The sequence below is a fragment of the Mauremys reevesii genome, linkage group 9 (genome assembly GCF_016161935.1).
Source record: "Mauremys reevesii isolate NIE-2019 linkage group 9, ASM1616193v1, whole genome shotgun sequence".
In the NCBI taxonomy this organism is placed as follows: Eukaryota; Metazoa; Chordata; order Testudines; family Geoemydidae; genus Mauremys; species Mauremys reevesii.
In genome coordinates, this window is record NC_052631.1 from 65,348,833 (window position 1) to 65,375,833 (window position 27,001).

At 51.4% G+C, this 27,001-nt stretch overlaps 1 protein-coding gene and 1 long non-coding RNA gene across 2 annotated transcripts; one reads left to right on the forward strand and one right to left on the reverse strand.

Moving 5' to 3' along the window:
• Positions 1-182: 182 nt before the first annotated feature.
• On the reverse strand, positions 183-22,309 carry LOC120371537. Its single transcript, XR_005584429.1, has 2 exons — positions 22,197-22,309; positions 183-376 (listed from the first exon to the last, which is right to left on the reverse strand). It is a non-coding gene; the product is annotated as an uncharacterized LOC120371537 (long non-coding RNA).
• On the forward strand, positions 5,483-8,843 carry TMSB15B (thymosin beta 15B). Its single transcript, XM_039487349.1, has 3 exons — positions 5,483-5,557; positions 7,026-7,130; positions 8,723-8,843. The coding sequence occupies exons 2-3, from the start codon at positions 7,031-7,033 to the stop codon at positions 8,758-8,760; spliced, it is 138 nt and encodes a 45-aa protein (XP_039343283.1). The 5' UTR covers positions 5,483-5,557; positions 7,026-7,030; the 3' UTR covers positions 8,761-8,843.
• Positions 22,310-27,001: the final 4,692 nt, after the last annotated feature.

The following is a 27,001-nucleotide window of genomic DNA, read 5'->3' on the forward strand; positions in this document are numbered from 1 at the left end:
AGCTCAGATGTAAGCAGCTGCAACTCCAATGAGCTATCAGTGGCAAATTTAGCTAATTGGCCTATCATCATGATTTTTGTTGTTCTGTAGAAAGCAGTGTGGCCCAGCTCCTCAAAGGTATTTAAACACCTAGTTCCCAGTGAGATGTAGGCACCTACTTACATCTGTACCAGAGTCTCAGGTGTTGGTGAGATACTTTTACTTAGCAATTACATCAACAATCTGATGATGAGACATGATTCAGTATCTGACTCGGGCTGTAACCTCTGTCCGTCTCTCTATCTGATTTCCTGTTAGATTCCTGCATAGTCCACAAGATGACACTGTGCCCCAGTCCCTATGCTTCATGGGGTTAGTGGATGTTTCACTCTTCCACCTGAAATGACATAACACTGCTTACGTATTATTGCACTTGGTTCTTCTAAACAAGACTTCTAACAAAATTCCTGCTGCCCTCCTTTCTGGAGCATTCTGGGTTATTGCAGGAGGAGCCCTCACAAGTGGCTGAACAAACTGACTTTGGCAGAGGGACACCAAACGAAGAGCAGGGTTGTGACTCTTGTCTCCAGACAAGTGCTAGTACCCCACAGCGGACTACTGATTTATAGCTATGGTTGCCTATTGTTTGGGACTGGGGGGTTTATAATCTAATGAACTAGTGAGTTTAGTCCTGCAGCCAACACTTTGTGGGCTGGATCTGATCTCTGTGCTATATTTATGTGGCCTGCTTGGCATACTCAGGTTGTGGAGATTCTAAGGGTTCATTGCAAAATTAAAGTAAAGTAGCTGCCTGAGTCTGAAGACAGCCTAAAACAACGCCACAGAGGGATGCACCTCTCTGCCCCCTCTCCTCATTGAGGCATCAGCTCTCCAGCCTGATGTCACCACTTCAGCATCAACCATAACTTTCCATTGCTGGTTGCTTTAGGGGATATCACTGGAAGAAGAGGTGGGAGTGGCACCCTCCACATGTAGGAAGTGGCAACTTCTGCAAGGAAGAGAATGCAAAGGGATGAACAGACAGAAGAGGGAAAGGGGAAGAGAAACAAAGGGCAGAAGTAATGGTGGCCTACCAGAGCACAGAATCTCTCACTAAGTGATACTGAATGCAGCAAGGAACTGGATAAACAATATAGAACAGTTTAATGACTACATACAGGCCAGACCCTCCTCTTGATCTCTGTGCAAATCTCCTTGTGACATAAGGGGACAAGCCCCTGTAGACTGAGGGCAATATGATGTCCTGAATTTATACCCTGGCCCCGTTTAAATGTGGAATCCAGAGTTCACTTCCATATGAATTTGACAAGCTGCCTTGCATGCTTTCCCCTAAGGGTCCTTCTTATATGGCTCGTGCTCAGAACAATATGTGGTAGCTCTCTTTTCACAGAGTTTTGTTATACTGTCTACCTGAAAATCTTGCATCCTTCTGTCTCTTCAACATAAGCCAGAGAGTTGCAATCAGCCCTTTCTATTTACCTGCTCTTTCAGAGGGAGTTTTTCTTTTGAGGACCAAATCAACCCCAGAAAAGCAGGGGCAATAACACTCCTGTAAAATCAAATCTGTCCACAGACAGGCAGGAGAGTGAAGCATCTGTCACAACACCCGATACACTCCCACTGATGCACAAATCTGGTACTAGTTTTGCACATAGGTCTTTTTTCTCAAACAGCCTCCTTTTAAATTGGGAACGTGCCAGGAAATAAACCTAGGTAACAGCAGAGTCTCCGAAAAGCATCAGGTGCTGGTGTCACTCACTGCCCAGCTTCTCTCCTCTGCCATTTCTTTGTAATAGCATAATAAAATGCTGGGAGGGATTTCTTTTTGGTGTCAGTTGGGGAAGTGCCTTTTTGATGCTTCCAGATCAAGATTTAATGGGTTGCAGAATAAAGAGACGAGCTATTCAATTAGAAGAATAATACTGACATTTTTAAAGGGCCTTCCCTCCCTAAGAATCCCAATGTGGTTTACAAACTGTGCATGCAGCACTACTTAAATGCAGCCCCTTCTGGGGTGGAGCATGGCAGCCAGCATAGCACATACGACACGCAGCTGGGAGGAGGGAAATTTTGATCCATGGCAGCCCTGCTCTTTAGTGCCAATCCACAGCAGACTCCCTCTGTTCTTAAAATCTCATCCTGAAGAGCCCCATCAGATAAAGAGCATGGAATTTAATTTACCTTGGAAGAATGAAGGGCCGAGTTAAGCACACAAGGACTTCAGTGGTCTGATTTGTTGGAGATGTTACGCAACCACAGCACCTGGTGATTTCAGTGAGAGCTCTGGGTATTCACAATTGAAAATCAGACCATAGATGCTTAAAAACTGATGCTTAGACTATTGAGATATCCCCAAGACCTATTTACCAATGGACACCAGTGTTGGAAGCAGAAGATGGCAATTTACCCTGAACATCCCAGTGGCAAGATGCGGGGCAATTGTCTGCCATTGTTATACATACTATTTAAAGCAGGGGTGGGCAAACATTTTGGCCCGAGGGCCACACCGGGGAATAGAAATTGTATGGTGGGCCATGAATGCTCACAAAATTGGGGTTGGGGTGTGGGAGGAGGCGAGGGCTCTGGTTGGGGGGGCTGGGGATGAGAGGTTTGGGGTGCAGGAGGGTGCTCCGGGCTGGGATTGAGGGGCTTGGAGAGTGGGAGGGGGATCAGGGTTGGGGCTTGGGGAGGGGCTCAGGGGTGCAGGCTCTGAGCAGCGCTTACCTCAAGCAGCTCCTGGAAACAGTGGCATGTACCTTCTCCGGCTCTTATGTGGAGGCGTGGTCAGGCGGCTCTGCACCCTGCCCCATCCGCAGGCACTTCCCTGCAGCTCCCATTCTAGCATGTAGGAGCTGGAGTGGGGCCATGGAGCGTGGCGTGGCCCCCCACCCAGCGCCCCAGCTGGAGCACCAGAGTCAGGCCAAGCCACGTGGTGCGGCCCCGGACCCCGCTCCCCAGCAGCAGCTTGCGGGCTGGCTTAAAATGGCTCACGGGCCAGATCTGGCCTGCGGGACGTAGTTTGCCCACTTTAGGGGGCTTTAGGTCAGTGTATGAAAATTATAGTTGTATGTCTCAGAAGCTTTGAACACTCCGTGCAAAATGGTTTCTTGATTATTCAGATCTCGTCCCGGAATTCAGAAGCTTGTGCATAAGGGACTTGGCTGACTCCCCAGGCCACATCTCCAGCTCAAAAGGCTAGCCTTCCAACTGATGCTGCTAAGCAGCATCTCAGAAGATATAATGCAATGCTCAAGCTGCCCGTGGTGGACAGAATTAGGGAGGCAGTGGTCCCATCCTCAATTGTCTGTGAATTTATAGCATGCAAGTGTGGATCCCACAGTTGACACAGTACATATCAAAATATAAAAGGAAGGACAATAATTACAGTACACGGATTGAAGGCTGAGAGAGGAGGAACATTTACAGAGTCTAGAAAAGGGAATTCTCAGGAGAGCTATGAGCACAGTCTATAAATACCTTCTCTGTAACTACACAATAGGAGTGGATCATTCACGTTCTCAGACGATAGTTGGACAAGGAGTAAGAGCCTGAAGCTAAGGAAGGAATTGGCTCGGCCTGGCTATAGGAATAACAAGGCAGTGGGACAGACACCCACAAAGGAAGTGATTCATATCCACTCGGAGTTATATTATAGGCACCTCAGAACTATAGGGTGGTGAAAAAGCAGCGGGATCTACTTCTAGATCAGGCACAGCCTCTGAAATATATCGGCCATCCTTTTTTACACCAAAAACAAATGACAGCGATGAAATCAGGCTTAGACAGGCATTCTGTGCGAACAACCTTCAGGGATAATAGTTGTTGATAGTCTCTTTAAAAACATCTTTTCATATGCTGTAATATATATATACTGATTACTGTATTTTTCACTCCATGCATCTGGTTTTAGCCCATGAAAGCTTATGCCCAAATAAATTTGTTAGTCTCTAAGGTGCCACAAGGACTCCTCCTTGTTTTTAAAAAACAGAGCGGTCTTTTGCAGTTCCCCTTCCAATCATGGACCAAATTTCCTCCCTGGTGCAATTCAACTGATTTCATTTGGGTTACCCTAGGGGTGAATTTAGCCCCATTTCTTTGTGTCATTATACTTGAGCTTCAGTCACTAGATGGTGCTGTTGGGAAGAGAATAAGAACAGTCTTTGTCATCTTGCTGCGGGGCACGCCCCTTTCTTGGCCCTCCTCAGAGGGGTTCTTGCTCCCATGCTCAAAACTGCCTCTGTCTGGCAAAGACCCACTTGTTACCCCACACTCTGGCATAGTGAATGACTGAATCCTAATGCTAACACAGAGCTCTTTTCCTCCCAAACTGGACACGTTTCACCAGAGCAGCCCAGCTCTCCTGCCTGCTTATCTAACACCCTTGCAGCAGGGCTGTGCTTCCAAGGTTTACTGGTGGGGAGATGGAAATGGTGTAATTTAGCTCTCATTGGAGAGTCTCATTCATGGCGCTGTGAAAGGCCATGAGCTCATCCTACACTTACCTGTGGCCTAGCGTCCTCACATTGGAGGGCTTCAAATCCAGGCCACAAACAGGCTGGTGCAGAGTCTAAAGTGGACCACGTCTGAGCTAAGATAGGTGTATTTGTTCTGCTGGAGATGGCGGCGCTGCAGGGTTCCTACAGCCAATTCCATTCAAGCCTCAAAGGCTATGGCTACACTTAAATTTCAAAGCGCTGCATTGTCTTTAGAGCTAGATTTTCTCATGCTTTGTCTCCGGCTGAGAAAGGACTTGCTTTTCGGAGGATTGGTAAAGAGGCCCTATATAAGGAAGTGCTGCTTTGTGTGTGTCTGTGTACATGCATAGGACCGTCTAGTCTGTCCATGTGCCTTGTCTGTGCTTGCCCGTCTGCATGCCTTTGCGCATCTGGGTGGCTGGCCCCACCAGCATATTTTCGCTACTGTTTCTCCCTATTTCAGCTCTGCCGATGGGAGCAAAAATATCCTAGGGGAGCTGCAGTCTGTTTGCCTGGGTCTGTCTCTCTGGGGGGATGTGGATCTGCGTGCCTCCGTATATGTCTCTCTGCCTGTGAGCCTGTCTGCGCGTATGTCCGTCTGTCTCTATTGGTGTGCCCGCCTGTCTGCGATTCTCTCGACAGGGAGAGCAGATATCCCTATGCAGCTGCTTTTCGGGCTCCCCCGTGGCCCTCTCACACGTGGGGAGAGCCAGCCATTGTGACTGTAGCCGATGGAGGGAGACCCCAGCAGTTGCATGCTGCAGGGCCAGCCCAGGGACCCACCCACTCCTCTCTCTGCAGCGCCCGTCACCCCACGTCTTCAGCTACAGAGGGGGAAGGGGCGCTTTACCCCCGCTCCGGTGCACCCTGGGAGGTGTAGTTCTCTGGCGCGGCGCGGCCAATGGAGGGCCCCGAGATCCAACTACGCTTCCCAGCATGCCGAGCGGCGGGCAGGGCGGACAGCCAATGGGAGGCAGGGGCGGGCGGTAGCCGGCGTATATAAGGAGCCGCCCCACGCGGGAGCAGCAGACACCTGAGCGATTGCAGTAGTTTCCTGGGGAGCGCTACAGCCAGCACAGCAGGTACGGGGTGTGTCAGCCCGCGTGCAGCCCCCTTTGTATGTACCCGGGGTGCCGCTTGAGGTGCTCCCTTGCACGTACCGGGCGCCGGAACGGGGGCGTTGGCGACAGCTGCTGTTTCTGCCTGTTGCATGCACGGGGGACCCTGGCGGAGATGCCTCACTGCCGGGGCTGCTCCCGTTGCATAGACGGGGGGTTCTGGTGGAGCCTTCCTCTTGTTGGGAGGTGGGGGCGGTTGCGCTGCTGGCTGTAGCTGGCTCTTGGGGGAGGGCGGGGGGGGAAGAGCTGTTCCCCGCGGAGCAATCGCCATGTGGCAGGGCTGGGCGGGGAAAAGCCCAACCCTGCCGTGGGCAAAGCGCACGGGGCAGGGATGGGCCGGAAACCGCCGCCCAGAGGCGCGGGCTGCGGGAGCGTCCCTCTCCTGTGAGCTGGGGAGCGGTGCCTGGAGGAGGCGGGGAGACGGGCTGAGGCTCTAGCTTCTGTCCCGGGCGGGTCTCGGCTCCTCCCAGCGCGCTGCCCATTGTCCTCCGGCTCCGCAGTCTGGGGAGGGGCTCTACCGACCGCCCTGCGCCGGGCATCGCGGGTGTGTCCGGCTGCAGCGGGGGCTTAAGCCCCTCTCCCCACAGCACTGCTCCCTGCGCGGTGGGGGGCGGCGCGCTCCGCCCCACTGCCCCCTGTGGAGCACCGCGGAGTCTCGGGGGGTCCCTCTGGGCGCCTACAGCCGCTGCTAAGGGGAGAGAAGCGGGCCAGTGGGGTTTTTATACATTGCTTGGAGACACTTACGGGTGTAAATGTTGAATGATGGCCGGTCCGGGCTCGGCAGAGAGACGCAAGCTGGGCTGGGGTTGCTAGCTGGCATTGCTCAGGTAACTGCTGTGGTGTAGGAGCAGTTGGCTGTAACGAGGCTGAATGGAGAGCAGAGGACACCTGGCTGGCTTTCTCTAGATGTGTAGACTGGCAGGAGTGGTGGGTGATGGAAGGATCTGCTTCCCCGAAGCTGGGGAAGAGGCAGGTATTGATAAAAGGGAGGATAATGCTGGTCCGGCTCTGCTCCTGTCTCAGAACAATGTAGTTCTTCACTACTAGGAGCTTAATACAAAGGAGATCTACGCCTATCACTTCAAGCGCAGGAGACAAAGCTCTGGTGCCCAACCCAAATCCGTTGGGGTGGGTCTCTTGTCCTAATCAGCCTTTTTTAAATAAAACTCCCTTATGGGCTTTCCCTCCATCCCTGTTCTGACACGTGGCCTTGCTAGCTGTGCTGTCTCAAATGCCCATCCAGTTATCACTGCTTGAAGTCTGAGCTGAATCCTGAGTTCTTTGCTAATATACATGAAATCATCAACCAGGCAGTTCATACTGTTACATCTGGTCACTCTCCCGGAAGGGTTCTGGCTGTGTAACTCAGCACATGCCACCTGGGATTTCCCTTGCAGGGATGGGTTGTAACTTGTTTATTTTACTAATTTAGCTAAAATGTGTGACAAACCAGACCTCTCTGAAGTTGAGAAATTTGACAAGAAGAAGCTGAAAAAGACTAACACAGAGGAGAAGAACACACTCCCGTCAAAGGAGAGTAAGTATCCAGTTCCTTCCTTCTGTAGGGGGAGAGCTAGCTGAGCAGTCAAGTGGTTCCTAAATCTTTGTATGCATGGACAACTCAATGGATGGCCAATAATGGCACCTCCTTACAGCAACATGTCATGAATTCCAGGTTCTCTGCTGAAGGCTTTAAATCTTAACCATAAGTTGGGTCTGGTGTTTCAGGCAGTTCTTATACTTGCGAGGCCATACTTCTCACTAGCAGAAGAAGCTGAATTAAAGTTTTTAGTTACTTTTGTGATGTGAGCCTGTGTCCAAATGGTCAGGTGTCCAGATAGAAGGGAAGAGGAAAGCGTTCTAAAGCAAGGCGACTGGCAGAACTGCCCAAAGCCTGGTACTCCAAAACACGGTTCTCCTATTAGCATTTTGTTGTGACACAGACTTCCAATTCTGGCTGTGTAGGAGTGTCAAGTGGGAGCGGATGTGCTTGTGCTGATCTCATCACTGAGGAATCTGGCAGGCTGAGGCATTTTGGTCTGGTTTTTGTTCCAATCAAAAATATTTTTTGGTTTTTTAAACCTCAGATAGGATTTGATACTCCACAAGAGCTAGACACAAACCCCTCTGGCTGGGAGAAGTTGTCAATATCTTAAAACACATTTTTATTAGTAAGGTTTCTAGCTCTTTTATTGCACTTTGCTGTTTTAAGCCTACCTGCTCAGGTCTTTCAGGCATGTTTGCTGAGGGGTCTTTTGAAATGACGACAAATACAGTAGTCAGTACTGTAGGCAACTGCCCAACTACTACATGCAAAGAGCTGGTGCTCTGAGGCTGAATGGTCTAGACCAGTGGCTCTCAAACTCTTGTACTGGTGACCCCTTTCGCGGAGCAAGCCTCTGAGTGTGACCTCCCCTTATAAATTAAACTCTTTAAAATATATTTAACACCATTATAAATGCTGGGTGCAAGGTGGGGTTTGGGGTGGAAGCTGACAGCTTGTGACCCCCATGTAATATCATGACCCCTGAGGGGTCCTGACCCCCAGTTTGAGAACCCCTGGTCTAGACAGGTCACTTCACATTTTTAATTCCTGTCTGCAGAATGGGATGGTACTTGTCCATCTCACTAGGTGTTGAGAATTCACTCGAGCAGTGAGTTCTCAGGACTGACTCCTTTCCAGTTTGACCGGGCAGCAGCAATGTTCCTCTTGTCATGGACACTCCATGAAAACTGGGTCTTAAAGCTTTCTGTAAGAATAGTCCCTTTCATGTCCTCTTGTAAACATGTTCTGTTGTAGTACTGACATGTTCTGTTGTAGTACTGACTGTTGGTGGGGGATAGGTATGAGGGGGAGGGGAAGACAACTCAAATCCCTAAAACTATGCAAAACATAAAACCTAACACACACACCTGGTGCAACACATCTCAAAGCTTGCCCAGGATTTGGATGCTCCTCAGCCTGACCTGTAAGGTGCTAGTGTATTGACCTACTGTCAAGGCTTGGCAGTGATGCTAGCCGTAGATGAGGCGCTCTGCAGGTAGAGCAGCTGTGCTGTATTGTCCCAACCCTTGAGGAAGGGGATAGCATTAAGGCAGAGAAGCTAATAGAACTCTCTTCTCTTTCAGCCATCGAGCAGGAGAAGGAATGTGTGAAGTCTTCATAGAGGGAGATGGCATGGCAGGAAGAGCCACCACTTAATTTTTTTGCTTTGAATTAAATCATCTGTTTATTACATCTACCTGTATAGAAAAATGCTGCAACTTCTAACTCTGTTGTCCCACTGTGCCAGCTGCTTTGGGCAGGTGGAAGAATGAAGCATGGTCCTTTCAGAATTCATCGGTAGCCTGACCCAACCCCACCTTTTCTGCTTGGCCACCTCCTGTTTACGGCACTGATCTTGCTCTAATGCAATGAGGGAGGAGAAGAAGGAAGCAGAGGGCTATGGGAGCTCCTGGGTACAGAGACCCGCTTCTGCTATGTGGTGGGGGGGCAGTGAAATTCTTCTGATTTGGCCTACTGACCTGGGTCTGTCTGGCATATTTGCTCACAATGGTGTTTCTGCAGCCTCACTCACAATTTAATTTTTGTCTTCCTTGAAATAAGTGAAAAGTTTATTATAAAAATAAAAAAATATAATGACATACTTAAGGATTCCAGGCTTCTTTCCTGGCTCTTCAGCTTGTTTTGCTGTTGACCTGTCAGGAGGTGTTGGTGCTGCGACTGAGCTTGGGCAGGAGATATGGTAGAGAAGTCTGCTCTTTCCATGCTGGTGCTCCCATCCCTGCCCTTGATGTTCTTGACTTGTAAAGCTAGCCTACAACCATATTAATTTTTCTTATGGTGCTTAAAGACAACTTGGTGTTAGTCACCCTCTGGGTAGGGCTGAGCTCCCTTTTCATGGGCTGAGAAACTTAAGGCTACATAATACTCCTGCTCACAGGGTATTCTGCTGATGTTACTAAAAAGCTTCCACAAGGCTCAAAGGGAGAATGTGACCTTTTATCTAGTAACTAGTCTTGTAGGCCAGGCCTAAATGGTTTGTAGAATGACATAACTAACTTGGTTAGGAGTCAGATTATTTTAACCAACAGTTATAGTGGCACATCCCCTAGTGTGGATGCACTTTCACTAGAATAAAAGTGTTAGCAAGGCTGTTCCTCTTGCTTAGGAATGCACCACTAGAGTTGGTGTAGCTACTCACCCCTCATTCTTCCACCCCCCTGTGGTGTGGATGCATTTGTACAAGGCCTTAATGTAAATAGGATGCTCTTACTGTTCACCCTGCGAGCCAAAAGATGCAGAGGTGGGAGGGGAAGGGGACTAGGTCAGGCCTGCACAACATGCAGCCCCCAGTCTGCATGTGGCCCGCATGGGCTCACTATGTGGCCTGCAGGCCACACGGCAGGCTGTGGCTGCTGGATTTGCCCCCTGCCTGGGGGGGCCTCACCTCAGCCCCACACTGCACTCCAACTGCCCTAATGGTCAGAACCATGTGTATCTGTCTACTGCTCTCTTCTCCCACCCCCACCCAGCCTGCTGAGGTGGGAAGCATGGGGTATGAGGCAGACTTGGTAAGTGCCAAGCAAGGAGGCGGGGGGTGGGGGGAAGAATGGGACTGGGCTGAGGCTCCCCTTCAGTTGGGGGCAGGGCATCTACTGCACTGGTTGGTCAGTGTGCCTCTGTAGTGATGGGGGGGGGGGGGGGTTAAACTGCCTGTGAGCAGCCAGGAATTCCCTGGGGGAGACATGTTGCACCTGCCCTGCCCCACCCTGACTGCTACCCCTTCCCTGATCCAGGGACCTTCCCCCTCCTCAGCCCCTATCACACTGCTCCCCTCCCCCAGCCCTTGTGTTGGACAGTCACATGAAATCCTTTCAAACTGTCCCTTTTCCTCTCCCATTATTTCATGGGGGGATGATGAGCTGGGTGGGCATGAGGCTTTATATGTGGCGGGAAGGCAAGTGAGGAGGCAAGCGGCAAGTCGGTGGCTGGAGGGGAGCATCCATTTTCAGTATCTTCATTTTTGGTGCTGCTGTGTGCAGCAATATAGTGACCCCTGGAGGGTTGAAGAGGGGTGTGATGGTGGGGCTGAGTGGAGAGGAGGCAGTTCCTATTTTACAGCTGTGATCTGGTCACCCTGTGTGCCATTTCTTCCCCTCCCCCCACAACCTTCCTTTTCGGCCCACAGCTGTTTGAGTGGGGCAGTGCTGGAGAAGGAGGGTTTTTCTGTGGGGTGGCAGGTGCTGGGGCAGGTGTTTTGGTGGTGGTTTGTGGGGTTCAGCTCTCAGTTGTTTTCTTTGGAGTAATATGGCCCTCACTGCTTTGAGTTGTGCAGGCCTGGACTAGGTCATTACATTTTTATTCCCCCCCCTATCTGCAGCTGCTCCCAGTTCCTTTGTCCCTCTTCTAACCCCATGAGCAGCAATGAAATATTGATGTTGCCATCTGCCTCCTGGGATAAACACCCCTGGCATCAAAAAGGATGGGGGACATCTTGCTGTTTGATTTCCCCTTTGCTGATCCTGAAATACTATGTTGCATTGGTTTCCTTCTGGGTCCTGTTTGATGGGGTGGGCATCAGGGTTGGAAGCTCTTGAGCTAAAAGCACACGTTTAACAAAGCTAGAGTAGCCTAGGCTGGTCTGTGCTCTGTGGAGTGCATTGGTTGGTGCTCACAGGTTGGGTATCTGACATCTGTGCTCAAAAGATTTTGCTAACAATTGGCTCTTAAGAGCTGCACCAGTGCAGTGGATCCCATTTAAAATTGTTCCTTAGCATGTGACCTTACAGCTGTTCTCTTGTGTAAAACAGCTGACCAATAGGAAGACTTTGGCCCATCTCCAGTGGCCTGGACATGGTAGAGTCCTTCCTGCTGTGTAGAAGGCTCTCAGCTCTGGGTGTCCTTGTGCAAATGCAGGATTAAAACACTAGTAAAATACCCCTCATTCATGCTGACACTGGACTAGAATACGCAGTAGTTGCCTACAGCTGTGTGCTGTTGAATGTGTAGCAAATTACCCTCTTCCTGTGAGGTGGGAGAGGAGAAAGGGCAGAGAGCTCTTACTGAAAGAGTTCCCTACAGCCCTAGCTCAGTACCTATTAACTGATGGAATAAGGAGCAATGTATGCCTCCCTCAAAAGAGAACTCTTCCAGCCAGCATAAATATAAGACATAAGCACTGGACAGCTGCTGACCTGCTTTCGCTGTCTGATTCAGTAGTCCTAGAATGTCTTCCCTAATGCTTGCCCAGGGGAAAGGGGGGCCACTTGCTGAGGCTTTCAGCAGCTGCTTTGTGGTCCTTCTAAAGCATTTGTGTTTTAAAAGTCCCCAGATGGTGGGGCAGGTCAAGCATAGCAGGGCTCTGGTATTGCCTGTCAGCTGGTGGTTTGACTCTTCCCAGACCATGTGTTGGACTATTTAATTGCTGTGCCCCTGCTGGCGTTTACAGACCTCCCACTTCTGCAGCTCAACCAGAGTGGCTGTAACAGAGTGGAGGTTGGTGTTTTGCCTCTGTCACCTGGTGGAAAGTTCAGAGCAGGTCTATAAGTGTATGCTGGTGTTCCTATCCCTGTTACCAGTTGTGCAGCTGTGCCACGGGTTGCTACCAGCTGTGGGTGAACTTAAGGAGAAAAAGAAAAACTAGTGCACACAAAGGATGGGTGAAAAGAGGCACATCTGCTCACCATGAAGGAATCATCTGCACAGAAGATCTGAGGAGGCTCTTAATTACTGAGGTCACCTGCCAACCACAGATTATGGCTAAGGCTGTAAGAAAGCCTAGTCAGCTGTATGGGAAAGCAGTTACCAGGCTGCCCTTGGACAATTTGTCCATCTAGTTCAGTAACTTGCTACCTACACTGGCCTGTTGCTGGCTCCCAATCTAACGGAGCACGTTTCTAAATAGGAAAGATGCTGCATAGCTGCTTCTAAATTTACCCTGTAGAACAGATAAACTACAGCCTGCTGGCCACGCCCGGCCTGTGGGACCCTCCTGCCCAGCCCTTGAGCTCCGGGCCAGGGAGGCTAGCCCCTGACCCCTCCCCTGCTGTCCCTCCTTCCCTGCAGCCTCAGATTGCTGTGCTGCCAGAGCTCTGGGCTGGGGGGTTGTGAGCTCCTGCGGGGCAGCATAGCTGCAAGAACTGCTGGCCTGCCCCGGTGCTCTAGACTGCGTGGCGGCAGGGCTGGCTCCGGCCGGGCAGTGCGGCTGCCAGTCCTGGTGCTCTGAGCAGCATGGTAAGGGGGTGGGGAGCAGGGGGGTTGGATAAGGGGCAGACGGTTTGGGGGGGTGGGGTCTGTCAGGGGATGGGAGTCCTGGGGGTCTGTCAGGAGTGGGGGTGTGGATAGGGGTTGGGGCAGCCAGAGAGCAGAGGGGGTTGGATGGGGTGGTCAGGGGACAAGGAGCAGGGAGGCTTCTGAGGGGGGCAGGAAGTGGGAGGGGGCCAGGCTGTTTGGGGAGGCACAGCCTTCTCTACCTGGCCCTCCATACAGTTTTGGAAACCTGATGTGGCCCTTGGGCCAAAAAGTTTGCCCAGCCCTGTTATAGAAGCACTGTTGAAAGACCTGAAGATGAGTCCGTGAAAGGGTTTCACAGATATTCCTGAGCTGGCGTGGTTCCTCTTCAAGCACCTTTCAGTGTATCATTTGCCTGATCTACCCTCAGTCAATGTAACTCCCGCAGTCCGTGATCCACTATGGTCTCAGAGGCAAATAACTTTCAAACTCAGGAAATGAGCCCTGGTTCAGAAACTATTGGTGTTGCGAGCTTCTAAGTCAACAAAAGGGTTTTAATGCAGCAGGAAACTTAGTCTTTCTAATCAGACCACTTACATCCATTTCACACAAGTGCTTGTACCTCTGAAGAGTGCAGGTGTATATCCCAGGCACAGAGCACAGACACTGGAGCTTCCACAGCAGAATGAGATCTTGGTGACCCTAGAGTCACTCCAACCAGAAATAACCACAAAATCAAGTCTGGAAGCACTGCCAAGATGGACGTGTAAAACAGGCCTTGGGATATTCCCAATAGCTAATGGCAATGCTCCAAATGCTCCAGTCAGGATGCACAAACCTCGAAAACTCTCTTAGCCAGCATTTCAGGGGGATAGGGTTGAAAGAACAACTCTGAAAACACAGCAACGTAAACATAAATAGGGAAATATTCAGTGGAGTTTCCCATCCCTTCCTTAGGTTGCTACAATGTAGCTAGCACTAGTTCCTTAGCAACTTTATTTAGAAGGGAGAGATCCTTATATACACAAACTCCATGTTTGCGTCTGTTCTTGCTCCCCTGATGGAATCCATTTACTTTCACATTTCAGAGAATTAAAATAAGTGAGGGTTAAAGATTGCAATGTCAGGGATGCATTGAATGTGCATCTCCTGGGCCATTAGTCACCATTAAAGCTGAGATTCATAGTCATTGCAGGTTTGATTTGCTGTTGCATTGACAGGATGTGCCTAGTCGGGGGAGGGGTTGTCCATGTATCATCAAGGACAGTGTGTAGTCAGAGCAGGTGATATCAAGTACTGTGGTTGAACACTGAGACACCAATCAGACAGGGATTGGCTGGTCACCATTTTCATTTTGATTTCACTTGGGATACCATGGGCAAAAGAAGCCCGGTGCCAGCTGGGAGCTGAGAGTCTACTCCTGCACAGTTTGCAAAGCTGCGGACAGCACAGTGTGTGGCAACTCCACATTGCAGCCATGTAGAAATCAGCTTTGCACAGTCCTGGCCATGGAGACTGCAGAGAGCTATGAGCTGCTGTTGATGCCACAGAGCTAACTCTCTTGTATTGATTCTGTGTGTGTTCGGGGCGGGGTGTCTTAGGTTTCTGTCCCTATGTGGCCTGGCTGCTTAAAGCCAGTCGTCCCCTTTTGACACCAAAGTGTATGCCATTCACTTTAACCTTCCCTTTCTAGGAAGGTGAGCAAGAAGGTGGTGGTTTTTCTGCTCCTCATTAATATCCAGGTGCATCTGCAGTAGAGGACCACCAAAGAAAGGCCTGAACCTGGGCTGGAATCTTCCTTTGTAGCTGTGACCATTCTGTTTGGGGTCATGAATAATCTCCCGTTGGCATTAGTTTGGGTTCCTTTTGGTGATGCTGGATCTCTCTGCGACTTTGGTTGCTACTAACCAGGGGTGGTTGTCATATATCCGTGTTACCAGATCCTGTAGGAAGAGAGACACTTGTTTTAAAATAAGACTCGCTCACCGTTCTTCTTCAAGTGATTGCTCAGGTGTATTCCACAGCAGGTGTGCGTGCTCGCCACGTGCACCGGTGCCGGAAGTTTTTCCCTTAGCAGTACCCGTACGGGGGGAGTACTGCTGTGACCCCTGGAGTGGTGCCTCTATATCGCGCTATAAGGGGAGCTGCACACTCCCCCCACCCTCAGTTCCTTCTTGCCGCCAGTGAAGGTAGTCGGAACTTCGTGCTCTAGCCTTGCTGCAGCTTCTCTAGTTAGCCTTAGTCGTACAGTTTTTCCAATAGTTAAATAGTTTTCTCCAGTTAGTCATCTGGGCTTGGGGCATGCCCAGTGCCCCAGGCTTCAAGTCGTGCGACTCCTGTTGCAGTTCTATGCCAAGAGGCGACCCGCACACTCAGTGTCTCCGTTGCTTGGGCGAGACCCACGTAAGTGAGCGCTGTAGGATCTGCAGATCATTCAAGCCCCGGACTAAGAAGGAGAGGGACATTAGGCTTTGCGCTCTACTAATGGAATCAGCGCTGGCCCCAGCATGGGCACGCTGAACAGACTCGGTGCCCGGCACCGCGTCTTTGGTACGGAGTGAAGTCCCCTCCACTAGCCGGCACCGCTCCCCCTCCAAGAAGCAGGGGAAGACTCAAGAGAAAGATAGGGGTGAGGCCGGACCTGAGCTGGGCAGCCGACAATCCCCCTCGGGACCCAGGCCTCCGACTCGCATTGAGCAGAGCAGCCCGGTCCCGTCCGCACATGCCTCCCCTGCGGTGAGGATGCCATCGACTCCAGAGGCTGCACAGGCTGCGCATGACATTTTAACCCGCCCGGTACCCGGGGCACCGCCTGAGACAGGCCCCCAGTCTCGAGGGAAGCTGCCACTGGGAGCACAACAGCCCTCCCCAACGCGGCACAGTCCCTGCTCCGAGGACCGCTTGCCGCCTCGCTCGATGCGGTCTTCCCACAGCTTGCGCCAGCCTTCTACCCCGCTCGGGCTGACCGGCTTGCTGCCCGTGAAGGACCCTCAGGGCTCCTCCACGCCCTGTGACCAGGGACGCAGGCACCGGGATAAGCGGCACCAATGCTCCTCCTCGCGCTGCACCTACCAGAGCTGATCCCGATGCCACCGATGTAGACGCTCTGTTTCGAGTTCCCGCCCCGCCAGATATCGCTCTCGGAACTCCTCTCGAGATTCACTGGCACCAAAGCATCGTAGCTCCAGCTGCCAGGGCGAGTACAGGAGCAGTACCTCTGATGGGTACCGATCCTCATCGTCGAGGTCCTGGTCACGTGGACAGCACCGTCATGGACACCGTCGCTCTCGCCGCTCCTACAGTACTGTGTGGTTGACGGTGACTTCCGCATCGGCACCCAGCCACCTGTTTCCAAGTCGGACGGCTCAGCAAGAACAAACGGCGCTGCCCGGCACCCAAATCAGGCAGTGGCACGGAACACCATGGCAAGGTCAATGGTGTCAATGGGCACTGTGGCTGCAGATGCCCGCCCAAGCGAGATCCCACTTGGTGGCCGGAGCGTCTCAGGCTCCCTTGGCCTTCCCTCCTTGACAGAGGAAGAAATCAATGGGTCCTGAGGCGACGGCACCGCGCGCGGACTCTGACCTGGGGATCGACCCACCGGTACCACCCGATGCCCTAGCCTCTGTGCCAGTCCCCTCACCGGCACCAGAGGATGCCATAGTGGCACCGCCGCCCATCCCACAGGACTTCAAAGCTCACCAAGAGCTCCTCAAGCAGGTGGCGTCCAATCTCCAGCTCCAGGCTGAGGAGATGGAGGAGCCGTCGGACTCTCTTTTTAATGTGCTGTCATCCTTGGTACTAAGCCGGGTGGCTCTACCTCTCCACCAGGGGGTAGCCAACATCTTGACTACACTGTGGCAAACCCCAGCTTCCTTGGCCCCCATCGCCAGGAAAGTGGATAGGAAATACTTTGCCGGCTAAGGGCTATGTTCTTCTAAATGTGTTGCTCAGGTGTATTCCACATCCCGCCCTCCTTCCCCTCTGTTGGAGTTGTCTGGCAAGAAGGAACCGAGGGTCAGGGGAGTGCGCAGCTCCCCTTATAGCGCGATATAGAGGCACCATTCCAGGGGTCGCAGTGGTGCTCCCCCCTATGGGTACTGCTAAGGGAAAAATCTTCCGGCACTGGTGCACGTGGCGAGCACGAACACCTACTGTGGAATACACCTGAGCAACATATCTCAAAGAACGCCAGTTACGGAAGAGGTTACTATCCTTTTTTCAGCCGTAGCTTTAAAATAGAGTAAACCTCCATTGTTGTTGGCTACCACATTAGCATCAATTCACTTCATATCTACTGTGTAGCTTTTCTCCTGCACATTTAGATGCTCTGTGATTTGGCAAAAATAGGAAGTGTTAAGCAGACAGAACTATGCTTTGCATCAGAAAAGAGAATCATAGGCCCAGCTTTAACTCCATTAAACTCATACTGGCCACTGTCGGAGACAGGATACTGGGCTAGATGGACCATTGGTCTGACCCAGTTTGGCCGTTCTTATGTCTTAAAAGTCAGAAACATTGTTACTGGTTCAGAACTTAAATCTCCTACAAACGGAGGCTTTGCAGAAAGCATCCCTACCCGATCTGTCTGACTCGTTAATACATATTTATCACAAACCCCTGCCAGCTCGGGACCCCAGCACCCCGTCTTGCTGAGCCAGACGCTCCCATCTGCTCCAACAAAGACCCAGGGTCTGAATTACTTGCCCCAAAGCTGCAAGTTTACCTGAAAGCAGCTCACAGAAGTGTTCCTGTCTTTAACACTCAGATGCCCAACTCCCAATGGGGTCTAAACCCAAATAAATCCGTTTTACCCTGTATAAAGCTTATACAGGGTAAACTCATGAATTGTTCGCCCTCTATAACACTGATAGAGAGACATGCACAGTTGTTTGCTCCCCTGGGTATTAATACATATTCTGAATTAATTAATAAGTAAAAAGTGATTTTATTAAATACAGAAAGTAGGATTTAAGTGGTTCCAAGTAGTAACAGACAGAACAAAGTCAAGTCACCAAGCAAAATAAAATAAAATGCGCAAATCTATGTCTAATCAAACTGAATACAGATAAGAGCCTCACCAGTTCCAGAATGCTCCCTTTTACAGGCTAATCTCCTTTTAGCCTGGGTCCAGCAATCACTCACGCCCCCTGTAGTTACTGTCCTTTTTTCCAGTTTCTTTCAAGTATCCTGGGGGGTGGAGAGGCTCCCTTTTTAGCCAGCTGAAGACCAAAATGGAGGGATCTCCCAAGGGTTTTTAAATAGACTTTCTCTTGTGAGTGGAGACCCCCTCCTCACTCCTATGCAAAGTCCAGTTCCAAGATGGAGTTTAGGAGTCACCTGGGCAAGTCACATGTCCATGCATGACTCACAGTTTTTACAGGTAGCATCCATTGTTTACATGCTACCTGGAACGTCCTCATGTAGACTTCTTATGTGGATTGGACCATTCCAAGATCCATTGTCCTTTAAGTGTTTCTTGATTAGGTACTTAAGTCCAACATTCCTTTTTCCAGGAACTGACCAAATGCTCTACTAAGGTTATTTAGAAATCAAGCCAGTACACAGCCAACATTCATACAAAAATGATACATGCATGCAAATAGGATTAATACAGTCAGTACATCATAACCGCAATTTGGGGACTTCAATAACTCAGACATAGGCTAGGGGTTTGTTATAGAAGTGGATGGGTGAGATTCTGTGGCCTGCATTGTGCAGGAGGTCAGACTAGATGATCATAATGGTCCCTTCTGACCTTAAAGTCTATGAGTCTATGAGATATGTTACATGGCATATGTAGCATAAAACGCATTCTAAGCATATTTCCATAAAGCTTTATAGGAGGTACCATCACACATGTTCCCTAATTCCAAAAAGAAAGCAAGACTTTGTCACCAGTCTTCAGACCACTTGCCAGAGCCCCTCAATCCTGACTTGCAGCCCCCCTTGTTATCTGTGTCCTGGGCTCCACATACAGCTCTGGAGATGCCCTGTAAGCCTGACTGGCTGTTCCAGGACTGAACCACTCCAGAATAGACATTGTTAGTCACGCAACACTGTGGGACTTGAATGGTAAGGACCAAATTTAGACCTGAGTTAAGAGATCGCAGCCTCCAGTAAAGCTGCACCTGTTTGACCATGGTCTGAATTTGACCCTCAGTCTCTGTGAGTCACCAGGAGCTTCCGTATTGTTTCACTGTGACCCCTGGCACTTCCCCCAGGCCGGGGAAGGCAGATCTCTGAGTGCACAGGGGAGTGCATGTAACCCTTCTGCCTTTGGAGGCCTCAACAGAGCAATGATACTGGTTTTTTTTTACCGCCTAGGATTACAAAGCCCTTTACATGCTAGAGTCAGATCCTCAGCTGCTGTCAATCAGCATAGCCCTGTTGAAGTCAATGGAGCTACTCCAGACAAGGGTCTGGGCCCATGACTTTAGCCTGACCTTTGTGAGATCTGTAAATAGTGTCATCCCCATACTATGATGGGGAGATAGGCAGAGAACTTCAAGGAGCTTGCTCAAAGTCACAGGGAGGCTGGCAGAGCTCCTCATCTTCCTAACCACTAGGCCATCTTTCCTCCCGCAGCAATTCCCCTATGTGGAATGGCTCCCGTTTAATGCAGGCGGGGAACCCACACCCTCTCTGGATTTGCTGTTGCTACTGTGCAAACCTCCTCTGCTTCCCAGGGCTCTGGAGGCACTGAAGGTTTTGCGCATGCTTTGAAGACCTTGCAAAAGGGGAAGTGAGCAAAGGAAGCATGAGACCCAGTAACCGCTGCTCTTAATAAAACTTCCCCCTCATCCTTCATTGCACAAGTGAGTCAGAGTTGTGCTTTACCTTTCTGGGGAGGCCAGATTGCTGGTTCTCTTCTACCATCTCAAAGTGAACTGCCACTTGGGAGGAGGGGAGGACACATGGAAACCCACATGGCTGGGCAAGGGGCATACTTCCCAGGTTGATTCCCCGCTCTTACATAGGGACCCACATCCTCTTGAAGGTGGAGCAATGAAACAGATTGTCCATTCCATATCAGTCAACGTCAGGGTCATTGGTTCCTAAGCATGGGGGTTATCCCAGGGCCTCCAGTCCTGGTGATGGAGCACTCTTAGGGGAATCAGGGTAGGGCTTGGAGGCACCATATCTTACGTCACATCATACGTCTGCACTTATCTTGCATTAGAGACAGCATCAGCCATAGGACGAGGGGATGCATTTATGACGAAGGCCCCATCTATGCTGCTTTTATCACCAAGTCAGAGGACCCAGTGATAACACAGATTACTAACTACAACTACAAAAGCAGTTTCTTCTCCCTTGGTTTTCACACCTGAGCTGCTAGAAGAGGGCCTCATCCTCCCTGATTGAACTAACCTCGTTATCTCTAGCCTGCTTCTTGCTTGCATATATATACCTGCCCCTGGAAATTTCCACTACTTGCATCCGACGAAGTGGGTATTCACCCACGAAAGCTCATGCTCCAAAACGTCTGTTAGTCTATAAGGTGCCACAGGACTCTTTGCTGCTTTTACAGATCCAGACTAATACGGCTACCCCTCTGATACAGATTACTAACTGCGTCTCCATAACCTTGGGTTCTCCAGGTTTTTAATCTGATCACTGGGACTCCACTAGGTGCCATCTACACTACATCTGTAGCTGTGCTCCAGCTGGGTTGGAAGACAACTGTGTGGTAAGCAAGTCCCCTGCCTCAGTTAGAATTGCAGTGCCGATGGGGCCTGAAACAGCCATGTGTCTCTGGTTACATCGGGGAGCTTCATTCAGCTACACATATACCAATAAACCCGTTCACCGGGCGACAGGCTGAGGCAACGGGTGGGTGATGGGACAAAACCTTTGCCTTCGAGGTCACAGGTTCAGCTCTAGTCAGGCCATTAGTGGCTGACAGTCACTCAGTGACTCCTTCCTGTCTGGATCTCTGGTGAAATGAGCAGGTGGGCTCAGGCCCACATCTCCCAAGCAGGTGTCAGCAAACCCCACCCCCACTGTGGGCACTAATGGATCTCACAGGCTAAGCCCCTGGCTGGCTGGTGACTGGGTGCCCCCCACCCCTATAGACGATGTATAGGCCATGTTGAGGTGTGTTAGGAGGGGTCTTGCACTGCCCGTGCTACACCTGCTGTGTGGGGAAAGAATGCTGTATCTGCATTGGGCTGTTAGACACGGAGGACCGTTCAGATTTCAGGAGCTCAGCATCCTCAATAGGGGCTAGATTTTCGACAGAACTAACCGAGTTGCCAGGTTCTCAGGGGAGCGTGCTGTTCTGTGTGGGAGCAGCTGGGCGCTGAGAGCCAGCTCACCTCCCAGCATTAGCCTCCCCTGCTCACCAACGGCACAGCCAATACAATGGACCAGTGACCCCATCACTTTGAAATGCCACCTAAGCCTGCTCCATGCTGCGTCCCAGGCTGATCTGAGATCCTTATAGGCGTGAACAGGATCTGACTCCAGAGCAACAGCTGATAGGGCTGACTTCTTACACACCACACCTAGCCCTGCCTTTCATCTCTCCCCTCCGGCCTCTCTTTCCAAGGCTCACTGTACAACCTCCCAGAAGGCTGAGTGAATGCAGGCATGTCTAAACCCATCTCTGCTTGCATGACCTAGGTGTGCCTGGGGTAGGCTCCCACACAGAGCTCTGCAGCACAGAGAATAATCAGCCTTACAGCCAGGCTCTGCAGAGCTCAATCACACCCAGAGCCAGCTCCAGAGCTGGGTCACAGGGAGAGAAACCAACCCTCAGCCCTGAAGCACAGGGAAAGAGCAATGAACTTGACGGCCCAGGCGTGAAGGCCCTGCCTGCAGAGCTGGCCTCCCGGCTCTGATACAGGAACAGAACCCTTTCCCGACCCTTGCAGCCGGGGATTGCAGCCCCCCACACTGTGACACAGGCCGAGAGTGATGAGTCTTAGCAGGCGTGCAGACCCTGCCCCCACAGCCAGCCCTGTGACATGGCAGGGTCGGCCTGCAGTGCATGCCTGCAGCACCGTATACCACTCCCAAGCAGTGCTGGGAACCGGGGCGATGCCCCTCCCAGCACAGGTGTGGGTGCAGAGAGTGGGGGATGGGAATAGAAGGGCCTTGGAGATTCTGCTCCCCCAGAGTTCCTTGTGTCTCATTGCAAAGCTGCCACTCAGGGTGACTGGGACATGCCGGCTGCAGCGCAGGGTGAGAGGGCTGAGCAGTCGTCCTGGTGGGCTCAGACAGGGCCAGGGGTGTAGGGCAGCTCCAGGTGGTGCTGAGGCAGGAGGGATTGCAAAGCTAGTACTCGGTGGGGGTTAAAGAAAGCTGGGAGGCATGTTTGAACAGAGAGGCAGGTGTGGGGATAGGGGTGGGAGCACTGCCTACCAGCGTGGGTGCTGTTGGCATCTTCTCCAGGGAGCAGGCCAAGCGGAGATCACAGGCAGCTGGGCTCTCTTGCTTCCTGGCCACAGCCATATTTCTAGGGATGAGAGGTGGTTTCCCACCCTGCCTAGTCTGTCTGCAACAATAGAGCAAGGTGATGTAATTTGGTAGGGCCCCGTCTGTCTGCAACAATAGAGCAAGGTGATGTCATTCTGTAACTGGCTGGGCAAGTGCTTCATTCACCCTGTCAACAGCCCCAAGGAGGAAGGGCAGAGGGCAGGCAGGCACAGCTGCATCCACCACCAGCAAGTTCCTGTGACAGCTCCACATGGAATTTCCTTTTTGGTAGAGGAATGGCACCTCATGAGCCCAGACCCTAGCGGCAAATCCACACACCCAGTTGCTAGAGCCAGGATCTCCACCCCCAGCCTGTGAGGGCGAACCCACACATACGTCAGAGAACTTGTGCCAGGTTTCACGCTGCCAACTTCTGAGTGCAGGAGAACCCTCTCGTTACTGGGAGGCTCCACACTGCATCCAGTGATCCCCACATGCTCTATCATTACACTAGTGCCAGAATCCACATTGCCAGCCACTGCATCCAGTGAGACCCACACGCTCCAATATTACACTAGTGCCAGGATCCACACTGCCAGCCACTGCGTCCAGTGAGACCCACACACTCCAATATTACACTAGTGCCAGGATCCACACTGCCAGCCACTGCATCCAGTGAGACTACACGCTCCAGTGCACTAGTGCCGCCTCACACTGCCAGTCTCTACAGAGAGATCCCTAACCCTCTTGAGGGGCTTAGATACCTGGCTCCCTGCAGGAAGGAGAGAGCTTTCCCATTCCTCCCTGGGATGTGCTTTTGGAATGGCTGTAGGGGGACCTAATTTTTCACAGTCCTCACTAGTCCCCTCCCCTTTTCTTGCTGTCCATTTAATACACATAAAGCTGAGTCCTGCCTGCTACCAAATGCTTCCCACTTCAATCCAATCCCTTCCCACACATGTCGGCCATGTCCGAGGTGACAAGAAACGGAGGGTTCTTTAAAACGGAGGCTAGGGCATCTCCTCCTTCTCTGTGATGCATGAACAAGGCCTGATTTGTTTTCTCTTTTAAGCTGGTTTTTTTCCCGGCGCACGTTTTTTACTGTGGAAATATCAGGAGTGTCATGTCTGGACTCACCTGCTTTTGTCTTGTTCTCCGCTGTACATCGGCAGCTTTCGCATACTTGGCTGAAGGGGGCGCTATTTTTGAAACAAGAGGCCCATCTGACCAAGTGGTCGCTGGGTACAGGAGTTAAACAGAAGTTATCAAACCCATATTTCTTTCCTTCTGAGCTGCTCAGCTTTCACTCTCTTGAGACCATCATTCACTAATTCTCTAGCTACCCTACAGTCTTCCGAGGTAGACAAGACATGAATTTCCAGTGGAAAAACAAAGGACCCCTCCCCCCCCAGCCCAGCCCTTTTGTGACAAACCCCCTGTTGGCCTCTTTAATACATAATAATTAGTCACCCCACCCCTCTGCAGCTTTAAAGGTGTTTGTGGAGTCTCTTCCTGACCCCTCATGTAACCCGGGTGGGAATGTGCGTGCTGTGCTGGGCGTGACTGTGCAGCTTTCATACCGACTGTAGAGTCCGGCCGCGCACAGTCACTGCACAGCATCATGGAGCTGCATTGACAGTAAACAGAGCCACACGTTACATCGGGAGGTGGGAGAAGAAAAGAACGCAGACACCTACAGCAGCTATCCAGAGTCCTCCTGCCTCCATCAAGACAGGGGCTGCTAAAACCCCCGGACAGTAGCCAGGGAACCCGGGTTCTAGCCCCAGGCAGTAGAGCGCCCTTGACAATATCCAGAGAGCCTGGGTTTAATCTGTCCTGACTAGGCCTCAAATCAACCCCCATGTGACAGAACATTCCCCACAACAACTCAGGGCCCTTGGGTCACTGGCCAGAGCTTCAGACCACCACGAAAAGGGTGTTTTGGCTGGATGCATATCTGCTAAAGAGCACACTCAGCAAACAAAGGGGATCTTGAGTCACCCAGCTCCCTAGACAGTATCCAAGGAGCCTGGGTTCAGGTGCCAGTTTGAAGACCCCCCTGGCCAGGAACCAAGGAGTTGTAATTCCATGAGTACCTTGGCCAGTCCCAGGGAAGCTGGGTTTTCTCTGCAGGGGAGATGTTCCCCTCTCCACCCGGCTGTGCACATCCTCGCCTCTGACTGCACAGAGCATTTCCCTCGTGAAGGAATTTATTCCCAGTTACTTTCCTCCTTTTGCCTCGGCCACTAGTGACCCATACTGAGGCCCCAGGCCGGGGCCCATGAATGAGCCCGCCCCTCCCTAACAGGAACCCAAAATAGAAACAGCCTGCTACAATTATTCTCCTCTTCAAAGCATTTTTTTAGAAGATCCCTCCAGCAGCAGGGATTGTGTATGGAAACTCATGGCAGCTGCATTGCCTCACCCAGCCCAGTCCTCAGAGACGAAGGTCAAGGCCGGGTGAAGCCAACTGGCCAGAAAAAGGCAATTCTCAGAATCAAATGTAGAGCAGAGCACTCCGCTTCTAGCTCGATCTCCCCGAACTCAGGGCTGTCCTCGCTCCCGTGAAAGCCCAGCATGCAGAATTACACAGACAAAGGGGCATGTTTTCCTCAGGCTGCCTAACCTCTGCCCATGGGTCATTAGATGCCAAGGTACTCATGGGCATTGCACATTCCAGAGGAGGGGCTCACACATGTCTGCAAATTTGGGCTTCCTTTGGTGTCCATTGGATACAGTTCCTGGGAGCAGTGAGCACCAAAACTCAGGTCTGAGCTCTAGGTGGCTGGGGTGGTCTCCATGGCTTACATGGAGGTCTGTACTCCTAGAGACTCTCCTACGCTCGACTTTCTCAGCCTGTCCCATCAGCACTAGCACTGATGGAGCTGCACCAGGGAGTGGGGATTTAATCAAGTCCTGAGTGCAAGCCTGCTATTCCAGCCTTGTCTATTGCTCAGCGATCTGAGAAGAGAGCTCTGGAGCAGGAGATGGATCTTGGGAGATCTGGAGAAGAGCAACCCTCCTCCCCCAACCCCTCCCATCTGAAGCTGGACGTTTAAGAGAAGTAAGAGCCCTCACTGAAGAGCTAGTTTGGGGAGTGCTCTTCCCGCACTGCATTGTGACTTTGGGCCCTGTCACTCAAATCCCCACAGCTAATTCATGGGTTGGGGAACGCTGACACTCTGGGGATTCAACCCAGAGCAGTAAGGGGGTGTGTCACTGCCCACCCTGCAGTTCTGGGTGCCTTAAATGCTGGGCTGCTGGGGCTCACAGCCCTGCCACAACAGCCAGCATACAAGTCACACTCTGGTGTCCACTGCCCAGTGACCCCAACACCCTCCCAGTCCCAAATTTCCCCAGAGGTGCCTCCCTGCAGCATCTAGCTCTCTCCTGGAACGCTCACAGACGTTACTAAATTCGCTGCTCCTTTAAAGACCCAGTAACAGCGGTTTATTAAGCTAAACTGGGGTGACCAAACACACTAACACAATCACAGCACGGTGGTTTGTATTAAATGTAAAACAAGTTTATTAAACAAAAAGTCAGAGGTTTAAGTGATACCAAGTGCAAGGAGTAAAGAGAGTCCAGGGGACACACACAAGTAAAAATACGCTTCTGCAGCTAAAACATAACTTCAGCACATTCCTTGCCGAGGCAGGTGTCTCACCAATATTCAGTTCCCAGAGACTTCAACCCCCTGGGCTGAAGGATCTGCTTTTCTCAGATATACAAGAGCTCTGGCCAGGGGCAGCTCCAGGCACCAGCACGCCAAGCATGTGCTTGCGGCGGCAAGCCACGGGGGGGCGCTCTGCGGGCCACCACGAGGGCGGCAGGCAGGCTGCCTTCGGAGGCTTGCCTGCGGAGGGTCTGCTGGTCCCATGGGAGGTCCGCCGAAGCCGCGGGACCAGCCGACCCTCCGCAGGCAAGCCGCCAAAGGCAGCCTGCCTTCCGTGCTTGGGGCGGCAAAATGCCTAGAGCCGTCCCTGGCTCTGGCCTCTTGTATCTGCCCACTGATGGAGACCAAAATGGGTTTCTGTTTCTGCTTATATCTCCCAACGTTCATTGACCCTGTTACAAGCGGCAGGAAGGTTTCCCTCTCTTCTTCCCTTTCTGTTGACTTCCCATCCCTCTGCTGATACCTATGTAAATAGAGCTTCCATTGTTTAGATTCCATAGGGCTTAATTTACATTGGAGACAGGCAGATAGCGACTTTCCCTCCTGGCTGCGAAAAAACCTCTTTCTCCCTGTGTTTGATCACAGGCTTTACAGCATACTATCAGGGCATATCCATAGTTCTTCATGTAGCGTTAATGCAGTCATTTCACAGGTACATTAATCACCGGTGTCACCAGCTTTCATAAAACACCTTACTGCATGATCTTTTGTAATACAGTGATGTGGTATACGATCAGTTGGTTCAATAGCTTATCATTTGAGGTGCAGACCCCACCGTTATAGCCCAGTGAACCTTTGCAATGTATTTTTTGAAGAGTAAGCACAGACCAAGCTTCTGTCTCCTGCTTGGGGGGGGGGGGGGGGAAGGCACCAGGCTGTCTTCCCAAGTTCATTGACCCTACTCCAAGAGACAGGAACTGTCCCTGTGGGTGCTATCTCCATTCCCCCGTCGAGCGTGGTAAGTCTGGCTCTCCTGGTGGCTTTGTTTACCTTGCATGTAAATGTGCTTTGCTTTGTCTTTGGTCACCCCCCTTGCCTCATTATATCGAAGACACATTCAAACAAGTGGAACCCT

Excerpts from the sequence above, each read along its gene's own strand:
- TMSB15B (XM_039487349.1), top strand. The coding sequence starts at position 7,031 with ATGTGTGACAAACCAGACCTCTCTGAAGTTGAGAAATTTGACAAGAAG. Across the intron at positions 7,131-8,722 it reads CACACTCCCGTCAAAGGAGA|CCATCGAGCAGGAGAAGGAA; the intron begins GTAAGTATCCAG and ends CTTCTCTTTCAG.